General features: G+C 43.7%; 1 protein-coding gene across 1 annotated transcript in view; it reads left to right on the top strand.

Annotated features, from left to right (window-relative positions):
• The first annotated feature begins 713 nt into the window (after window positions 1-713).
• The window catches only part of stk17al (serine/threonine kinase 17a like), a 12,077-nt gene continuing 2,278 nt past the window's right edge, over window positions 714-10,512 (top strand). The window contains exons 1-6 of the mRNA XM_035655418.1: window positions 714-1,070; window positions 4,680-4,892; window positions 8,511-8,655; window positions 9,524-9,650; window positions 9,770-9,818; window positions 10,111-10,290. Of these exons, the coding sequence (XP_035511311.1) occupies window positions 958-1,070; window positions 4,680-4,892; window positions 8,511-8,655; window positions 9,524-9,650; window positions 9,770-9,818; window positions 10,111-10,290 (827 nt within the window). The 5' untranslated portion in view covers window positions 714-957. The remainder of the gene's footprint in view (window positions 1,071-4,679; window positions 4,893-8,510; window positions 8,656-9,523; window positions 9,651-9,769; window positions 9,819-10,110; window positions 10,291-10,512) is intronic.

The raw sequence follows: 10,512 nt of genomic DNA on the forward strand, positions 1-10,512 counted from the left end.
TTAATGACACACAGGTTCAATGGGCAGACAAACAACTCTCCCACAGATAAGAAAAAAAAAGCTCTGCAAAAAAAAAAAAAAGCTCTCATACCTGATGAGCAGCTTCACATTCAGGACATTGTGTGAGAAAAAGTCCTGTAGCACAGCCAAACCCAGAACAAGCAGCAGGTAAACAGAATGATAAATTCAAACATGCCTAAAATGTTTGTGTAAAATGTGTTTGTGCATTTGTTTTACTCTGAATATGAACATCTATTTGAACACTTTTGTTTTGCCTTTATGTTTAATTAGAAGTAAACTCTACCATTTAAGTGTCTTATTAATTAGACTCAGCAAAGAAATTTCAACTCTTTATTACTTTATTTTTTTAGACTTTACCTGAATAAATGTCTGTTAATTTAAACTGATATAGTGCATTATTAGACTGCTGTAAATTGCAAGGGGGGTTCAATGCACAGTATGTTGCGTGTGTGTGTTAAGAAGGCAGTCAGTTCATGTTTAATCATTATCATTTTCTCTTCATAAGAACTAATAACATGAAACTGATGATACAAGTCTCTGTTTGTCTTTGTGTACCTGCAGCTCCTGTCACTTCAAAACGCACCACTTCCCAGCTGGCTTGCACCTTGGGTCCCTCCTCTTCAGCCAATGCATTGGCTTCCACTGCTGTACGTCAGCGCACAGGGGGCCGGCCCTGCAGAGGAGTTTATTGTCAGGAATGTGTAGTAGCACTCAAACTAATTTACCGCACCGACTCTGTCGCACTCCCGCAGGGCATCACCCTCTTGTTTGGGACGCGCTTTCTGGATTATCTCCCCGTAGTTTGACACAACAGCTGTTCCCTCTAGTCGACCCTTTTATCATGCAAGTTTTTACTTGAGCGCATCAGAAAATCGCCTCTGTTGTATTTTTTAATTTTTGGTGGAGGAATCCTGTTTCACTTCAAATTCGACTTCAATGCCAGATTCAGCGATGATGAGCAAAAACGGAATGCTGACAACGATCCACACGAGGATAAGTGCCGACCCTTTCACAGCCAATTACGACTTGGCCGGCAAAGAGCTGGGCAGGTGAGTTGGTTTGAATGGTTTCCTGCAACGCTGATAAAAAAAAAAAAGCCCAATCTGTGCGCTGACTTTGTTCGTGTGCTGGCATAATGGAATTTGCAGCAATATCAAGATAATCTCATGTAAATCTGCTAATCACATTAGATTTGCTCTGTGCACGTGTAAATGGGAAGCGTGTCAATTGAACGTTTCCAATCCCGCATTCCGTCCCCGAGGAATGGCGCAGATGGAGACGCGCTTTGGCACGCGTAATGGTAATGAGGTTTGGTGCGTCCTGGGTGGACGTTGTTGGAAAGATTAGGTAGAGAGCAATGCGTTTTGTGAAAATGCTGGGGCAAAAACGTTTTGTAAGATGAAGAAAGGACTTAAACCTAAGTTTGCCCTTCCACCGTTTATGTGTCTGCCATCTGAGGTGAAAGCATGACATTTTGCTTTGGGGTTTGAAACCTGTGTAGCTGCTTCTGTTGATGCTCACTTGTGTGGTCTAGGAAATCCTAGTGTATGTGGTGGTGAAAATGTAAACTTCCTCCTAATGCCATAGCTGAACTTAAGTGTTAGTTTGGAGTCCTATTTTTAACCTGTCACTTTATTACAGTGAAAAAATGAACAACTAAGCTAATGAGAGGACGGTATATGAAAACACAAAGTGACCCCTACGGCTTTTTTAGACATTTTGTATATATTTTTAACATAAATTAGAACCCATGTGGTGTATAGCCTTAGGGCCTGTTCTCCTTTCCCATACCTATTTCCCAGGAGATGCAGCATGAAATATGGCATCTACTGTCACTGTTTCCTCTCTCTCTCTTCGGCCAAATGCATTTTGTGGGTCACACTCACTGATATGTGGATCCCAGATACAGAAGTGCACATTCCAGTGGCATTTAAGCGGGGATTCCCCAGTGTGCCAGACGATAATGACTTTTCTCATAAAGCATTTTGAATTAACACAAGGAGCTGCAGTTCACTTCTTGGGTTTCACTTATCTCGACAGCTGTTTGATTGCCGTATGTGCCAATTCTGCATCTGTCTCTATAACAGCAATTTTTGGGTTTGCTTCTGTGCAGAGTGTGGTGGGACAGACTAAATAAAGATTCAATTGGTAGCAGCCAGTTTTCCTTGTCAGCCACCCTGGGACATCCTGGGACAGCAGCCGGGACCTGTAGGGTTGGCTTGAGGCTACCTATGAAGAGTAGGCCACAGCAGCCTCTGAACACCCCCTCTCCCTTCTCTCACCCTCATACCTCAACCCTACATACTCTTTCCGTCCTCTTCCCATGAGTCCGACCCAACAACATCCTGAGATCAGGCCTCATAATCCCATTAAGTGAAGGAATGTACGTAATGCTGCATGCCAGCAGATCAGTTATATAGTCTGTACATTAGGAGGGATGTTGACCATATTAGAACTTGTCGGTGCTTGAGCTGAATTCTTCCACCAAAAGCTTCTTTCAACTCCCTTGAAGTTTAAAGGAGCAATAAGGCTCATTGGCCTCATTTTCAAAACCTTCTTATCACCGTCAAGCATTGCATTGTGAGTTGTGGTCCCCTGCAGACCTGTGCACAAACATATGTTGTGGCCAACTCGAAAACAGGAAGAGGAACTCATGTTGTCAGTCTGTCTGTGAACCAGGCAAATGAGAGCTGTGAGGGCTGTCATTTCTCATTGCACTTCAGACATGAGTCAGTTCCCCGCTGAGGGAGACAAAACGCAGACTCCACAGGAAACCAATTTCTCAATCAAATTATCACCATCTCCAGTGCTGGAGAGGAATTAGTTTTGTGTGTCACAGTCAAGATTCTGATTGATAACAGACTAGTTTCAGACAGTTTAGATGGACTACTTTCTACTGAGGATAACCCTGCAAATGAGCTGTTTCATCTGCATAATTATGTTTGTGGATCCAGGCAGAATGTTTGAGAAAGCACTCATTAGCGTTAGTCAGAGTTTGGTTGAGTGTTTTATTGCAAAAAAGGAAGTAGACTGCATGCGTAAAAGTATTGCATTTAAGCAGTGATGTTATGTAGCAGGAAGTTGTGTGCATCTGTCTATAGTAACATGGCAGAGTGTGAACGTAGCCGGCTGGAAGATGGCCATGTTTAGTAACCTCTGACCTGTTGTCAGCCAGATGAAAAGACCTCCTGTTGCTCTTTTCTGTGGCCACCGGTCATTCCTTTTCTCCCCGTATGTAGTTCCCAGCCCATAGTGAGCTGCTCTGAACTTGGCTAATTAAGGAGGAAAAGGCTCTGGTGGGTTTTGCCTTTTCACTCTGAACAATGAGTCGTCACCATTCTGCGAGACTGTGAAACGGCAAAAGAGAAGAAACAGGCCTCACAGCAGCTGGGGTGGTAGCCAAAACAGAGCCAGGCTCTGGCCAGAACAGTTGCTGTTTTTGGTCCGCAGCACAGTGGGCTTGGAGCAATGCTGTGTGGGAAAATGACTGGCACCATGCTGACTTGGCCACCTCATTTAGATTCTGCCCAGTTGACAGTCATCTTTTCACATCCTGTGGTCAGGTTTTCTAATCCAATCTGTATTGTGTAGCTCACTGAAACATTGAGATTTTAGTTGGATATAGATGTTGAGGTTATAGTGTCCATTTAAGCATGCTGCTTAGGCTCCAACCTGACTGTAACAGCAGTGACCCCCTGCCTGGCCTCCCCAACCACGGTCAGGTGGGTGGTCCAGCTCTCGGGGGCCGCTGTGTTAGTTGACTGGTCAGCTTTTGTACGATTGTCAAAGAAGAAGCAGGCTCTGGCCAAGGGTCTGGGTGGAGGTGTCAACACAATTCCATTTGTCCCTGCTGCTGTCAGCTGTGAAGAAAGGGAAGTGAACAAGGCCTCATTATCAGCCTGGGAGGGTCGGCTGGAGATTGTGGTCGCCTTGACACAGAGAGGCAATTCTGCACACATCGGACATCCTGCCCGCACCCACGTCTGACCCTTAACACCTCCTATGAATTCATCAATGCATATGCAGAAAAATGAATGGAAGTGATGAGGTTGTAAAAGTGGATGTCTTTTAATCTTACATGTTACCAGTGACAATCTGCTGCATCTCTTTCTTATTTGTTTGACCTATAAAGTGGCGTTTGCATTATCAGGTCCCTGCCCACTATTCAGCAGCTCTTGCCAAAACTGTCAGGCTTATCTGCCTCCTGTCAGGCTCTCCTGAAGTTTAGAGGAAAAGGAGGAGAAAGGGGGAAATCTTTACCGAATGTCGAATGACGCTTTCCTCAGCTGAGCGTATCTGTGGTCAATAGCAGTAGGCTTTATTTTCAAATGATGCCACTTAAGCCTTATCTCTGAGCTGTACTTCAACCTCACCCACAGTGCACTCGTGGCTGGCTGGCGGGTTTTCCCAACCATCTTGCACTGTAATCTAGGTTTCACCTCATAGCAGTTTAACTGTCATGACTATGTCCAGTAATTTTAGCCTTTCATTTGCTGCAGTTTGAATGACCTAAATTTAATCCAGTGGTCCAGTTGGCTACTTGGAAACAGAACAGAACCATGTCTGACCAAATGTATTTGAAAAGCCAGTAATGTGGTTATGATTATTCTGTCTCCTCACTAATCGCACTCTCGCTCTCTTCCCTCTTTGTGTCCTAGGGGAAAGTTTGCGGTGGTAAAAAAGTGCATTGAGAAGGCAACGGGGAAGCAGTATGCTGCCAAGTTCTTGCGAAAGCGACGGAGGGGCAAGGACTGTCGCATGGACATCTTAAACGAGATCGCCGTGCTGGAGTCGGCCAAGGCAAACCCCTATGTGGTGGCACTGCACGAGGTCTACGAAACCAACACCGAAATCATCCTCGTTCTGGAGTGGTAAGACAATACTGTAGATTTTATACAAACATCACAAAGGTCTTCAAAGGTTCTACAGATACTCAAACCTTTATGCACACACCATTGCACAGCCAAGTGATGTCAGAAGAAAGTGATGGTGGTAATCTAAATGGCCTTTTAAACTTTTCTCACTTGACAGCGTTTGAGCCATGCCAGGAAAACTGGAATGAAATGATTAAACTCTCAATCGTTAGGGAGATGGAAATCCTTTAATCATCACTCACTAAAAACTTTACATGACTGGAGTTTTTCTCAAGCAGAATGTCTGAGGGATTTGAGGACAGCAAACTGGCTTCTAGAGAATAAGCAACAAGTCTTACGCACACGTCAAGCAACATCCTGTGTTTTGCATGATGGGAATGTCACTGCTTTGGTGTTCTCATCAGTCAGCTTCTATATGTCTGTCTGATCTGTGAGGGGGAAAAAAACCCTTACTGGCTGTTGCTGACAAAACCAACATATGCACGTGTGAAATGCGACGCCTTGCACTATTGTTACATGAGGTCTGCCTTAAATGGAAATTCTCTCTCTCTCTGTGGTTAGTCGCTCGTCTCGTAGCCTCAACACAGTTTCTTGTTATGCTGAATCGCTGTCAGGAACTGTCACTTTAAATACCAACGTGGCAGAACTGCACCATTTTCACTGTGTGAAAATGACAACGGCAAGCTACAAATGAGTCAGTTAGACCAGTACTCTAGACAGTTTGTTGCCTATCAACATTCAGGTGAACTGGTGAGCAGCTGAGTCAAGCTGCTTGTTCAGTGACCCAGCAAAGTCACCGCGTCTGTCTGGCCCTGATCTGCTGTGGTTGGGTGTTAAATGACATGATGCGTATCAAGTAAGTGTCTGACTGCTCTAATGACAGCCTCTAATTAGGATTTGGAAAGGACACTTAGCATCCTAATTACCTCACTCGCCTCATTACAGGGAGATAACACTGGGCAATTACGCTTGAACCACATTCCCCTGACCCTGTTCCTGAACTGCTCGCTGCTCTCCTGCTCAGTCCCCGGTAGTCATCCCCATTCCAGACATGGAATGCCTCCACAGAACAAAGGCCACTCTGTAGGGGGGGCTGTGATTGACCTCTGACTGAAGTGTGAAAGGGGAAGTAGCACCACAGTTCACCCCTGCATGCCTGCAGAGAAAACATAGCAGGAGGTCAGTCGGCACTGGTCCACAGTTCCTCTTCGGCTGCCAAATGGAGCTGCTCCGGCAAGTCTTTGAGCATAAAATCAAGCAGCTTGCACATGCATAATATTTTTGCATTATTTTAGCTTGATTTTTTAATGTCAACACATTAGTGAGTTATTTCCTCTTGCACTGTACATTCGTCCTAAAGAGCTGCATGAGCACTCGCAGTGCTAAAAGCTGCATCTTCAGTCTCTCTGACCTCAGCATGAGTTTCAAGAATTGCAAACCATTTTCCATTTCCTGTGGGTTTAAATGTAAGCAGCAAGCAAGGCTCCCAAAAGTAGCACACCACCATGCTGGTAGTGTTGTCACACGCACACACACTTCTCATAGCCACAACCACATCCTTGGTAATGTCAGAGAAATAGAAGCGAGAAGTTGAATCCTAATCATCTTTTAAAGTGTAACTCCAGCGTGCGTCAGTACGCTAGAAAACCCCAGAATAGTTTGCGAAATGGTCACTTTGATAAAAAATGAATGTGCATCACCTCTGAGCTGTAAAACTTGTTTTGTGCACAGGAGCTAAAACAGTCTCGGTGATGAATTCTCCAGGAAGCAGTCTTTAATTTCCTGCTTTTCTACTTGTACAAAAGTGTATTGTGAAAAGGTGGACTTTAATTGGACTATAGAGTACAAGCGCTGTTCAGAAAATTCAGCCAACAGACAGGTTAGACGTGTGGAAACATGGAAAGAGATCATCTGTTCTTGGCTCTTGTTTTCCAATGGTTGTTTAGCTTCTCCTTGCTCTCACTCCTGTTGGCTGCAGTGGGTTTTGTCTTGCTGCTTGATGCAGGGGAGGATGTCTCCTACACACTGAAGCAGTGTGTACATTAACTCTCTTGGAAGGAGGGAGAGCGTGGAGACAATATTTAGACTTCAGGGAAGTCTATCAGATCATTCCTAAGTGCTTGGCCAGAATGTGTGCAGTCTGTTGAATTTAAACAAGATGGCCTTTATCACATTTTAAATCCTTTGAGGTATTCTGCTGACAGCTTAATGAAGCTATTGAAATACTTTGTCATGTCAAGCCTTTAATTATTCAGACAGGTAAAATAATAGGTCAAATTCATGTTAAGTTGACAGATTCAAGTTCACACCAACATAATAAGAGGCATGAGGGGTTTTCTATTGCAGTTTTCAACAATAAAAGCATTTGTCAAACCACGCTCATATGTCTTTCATTTCCTCTCCCAAATGAAAACAGTACCACCAGAGCATGTTTGTAACAAGTGGGGTAGGTGGCAGGTCAAGTAGTTGGTGCTGGGAGCAAAAAAAGAAAAGATTATATGGACCAATGACGGATATCCTCAAAATTCCCAAAAAACATGGGTGCTATTTTCACAGCTGAGGATAGTAAAGAGTGCAGGGTTAGGAGGCTAACAGGGGATTGGATGGTGCTGGTTATGTAACAGTCGTGCCCAGGGCCTGGTCACAGTTTTCCTCTGAAGATAAAAAACATATGCACCATCTAAATCCCCCACACATGGCTTTAGTTTTTTGGGTGAACTGTCAGCTTCAGGCATTGATCTGACTGATGTAGCATCCATCGTAAATCCACCATGTCTCCACTTCACTTAATGTTGTTACACAAGCGCGGCAAGACCAGGCAGGAATCTGACTATTCCTTCCACAAAAATGTGAGAAGTCACCATTAAGATGTCTAATTACTAAATTCCAAAAAGGATAATCCCTTACACGTAAGTTGTTTTGAGCAAACAAGCAAAAAAAAAAAACTATGCAGACTGAGGCTCATACAGTATCTAGTTACCAGCCTGACACTCCTCCCCTCCCCTGCCACATTCTCTGGCTACTTTTTTAATCTTTTTTTACTTGAAGGAAATGTTTAGGCTCTGATTAGTTGGCCAGCTTTTGCTTCTGTTTGCCCTGTTTTGATTTAGTCCGTTAACCTGCAGTATATCAGGCTGTATAAGGTCTTATCTGAACCTGCGGTAGGCTGATACGCCGTTCTTATCTCCCTTGTAATATTCCCAGGAAGGGGAATGTACATGCAGAGGCAGGGTGCCTAAAATGATATTGATTCATGTTGGACACGCATGCAGTGTGTTGATGTGGATGGACTTCATGCCTCCAAGCCAAAGTACACTAATGAGGGTGTTACGTAATTCTAAAGAAAATGGAAATGACTTTGGGTTTGTTCACTAAAATTGTACTAATGGGATGGGTTGGAATTTGCTATTGTCAACATGTCTGATTCAGAACTGAGAGGAAGGGCGTATTTGTACAGTTTAAGGCACAATTTATTTTGAAAAGTTAAAATGAATAATCAAAAATGAAAGTAAGCCAAACTAAACTCCACTGGGTGGCTATCCATGCACAGTTCCTTTCTTCTCATCTTATCCTTGTTTTGTTTTCTCAGTTTTCCTTCCTGTGCTTTCCTTTCAGCGCTGCCGGTGGAGAAATCTTCGACCAATGTGTAACGGATGACGGCACGGCCTTCACAGAGAAAGATGTGATCCGGCTGGCCAAGCAGATCCTGACTGGAGTGGCCTTCCTGCATCGGAACAATGTGGTGCACCTGGATCTGAAAGTAAGTACACCGAAAGATTATATGACAATATAGGATGATCTATGCCCTTGAGTGGCAGACTGAGGGAGGTATGATTTCTGTTATGCAACCACAACTCATTCAATGTGTCACGACCCTGTTCCCACGAGGAATCAGTCCGTAAAGCAACCTGACTGAACTATCATGTTTTCTTTACATGTGCCCTGAGGTCACAATGCAGTCTTCACTGAGATTTTCTTTTCTACCTAAGCACCTCCCAAATCAACAAAGTATCTGGTTTCTCATTACACATGTTTTATGATTCTTTTTAAGTGAATAAGTGACTTTAAAATGATCTGTCCAAATACATCACATTCTTAGTTTAGCGGGACAGCTAATACTCTAAAACATTTTGGGTATATATTAACAAAGAGAGATATATTAACAGGAGGAGAATCGCATGCAGTCTTCAGTCACTCTTTTTGTTTGAGAGACTTTTGGCCCTGGCCTGATAGTTGGCCTTGGCCTTGGCCTGTCTTCTCCTCTTGTGTTTATGTCAGAGGTTCAATCCAACTCTGGCATTAGGCCAGTCTGACCAAAGATTAAGCACAATTGTACATACGCTACAGTATTTGCCCACACAAACCATGATCCTAGTGGCTGGCAGAGATTTCCTACCTGTTTACACTCATCTAATAGTCTTAGAGGATGATCTCAGAGGAGCAGCTAGATGCTGACTGACGAACTAGACCCCCACTAAATCCTCTTGGTACCATTTACCTCAAATGCTTTGATTCATTCACGTTGACATCTAATTAATGACCTCAGATGTCAGACCTTGAGCGTCTTGAACAATCATTAGTCATTATGTAATGTACCTCTGTCTAATCTGAGTGTGTGTCCTTACCAGCCCCAGAATATCTTGCTGACCAGTGCCAGACCTCTGGGGGACATTCGTATTGTGGACTTTGGCTTGTCCAGACGCATGGACAACATCACAGAAGTCAGGGAGATCGTGGGTACCCCAGAGTATGTGGGTGAGTCTTGCTTTCAGCCCTTAAATACCCAGAATCACCTGTGTCTTTGAGTTTGTATATGTTTGTGTAATTGAGTGCCATTTATCGTGACAAATTGGGGCCATGTGTTTCTGTTGCAGCACCAGAGATCCTGAACTATGAACCCATTAGCACTGCATCAGACATGTGGTAAGTTTGAGACTATTTCCATCCATTTTAGTGGGTGCCATGCAGAACTCATTTAGTCTATGCTTTACTTCTGAGAATGAAGACGCATTCAGGGCAGTGACACAATGTGCAAAAGATAATCTCGACCTTTGACCGCAAGATTATCTTTACTTCATACTCGCCAGTCAGTTAATGACTAACCACAGTGGAAGACAGCCAAATCTGTTGTGCTTAAAGTGTGTCACAAAACAGATTCTGTAAGATAATAGCTCGCCTCATAACCTCTTTCCTTTTCTTCCTCCCTCTCTGCCAGGAGTATCGGGGTCCTGACCTACGTCATGCTGACGGGCCAGTCTCCCTTCGTGGGTGAAAACAACCAGGAGACATTCCTCAACACCTCTCAGGTCAACATAGACTATACGCAGGACACATTTGAGGGGATCTCCTCCCTGGCTGTTGACTTCATCAAGTCCTTGTTGGTTAAAAACCCCAGGTGAGTAGTAAAGATGTGATCAGATGTTCTGAATATGGTTTAAACGAAAAAAATTCCATCAGCATTACTTTGAGCTGATTTGCACACCAAGGATGTGAGTCAGCTTCACACTGGCACGGAAGTACACATACGCATACGACGAAATGAGTGTATGTGGTAATAAGATTTGCGTCATTTAAGCAAGAATTGATTTCCTTTTTTGTAAGTGGTGGTTGTAAGCTT

Source organism: Morone saxatilis, unplaced genomic scaffold (assembly GCF_004916995.1).
Source record: "Morone saxatilis isolate NCDOM2014 unplaced genomic scaffold, NCSU_SB_2.0 Contig14, whole genome shotgun sequence".
Taxonomy (NCBI): Eukaryota; Metazoa; Chordata; class Actinopteri; family Moronidae; genus Morone; species Morone saxatilis.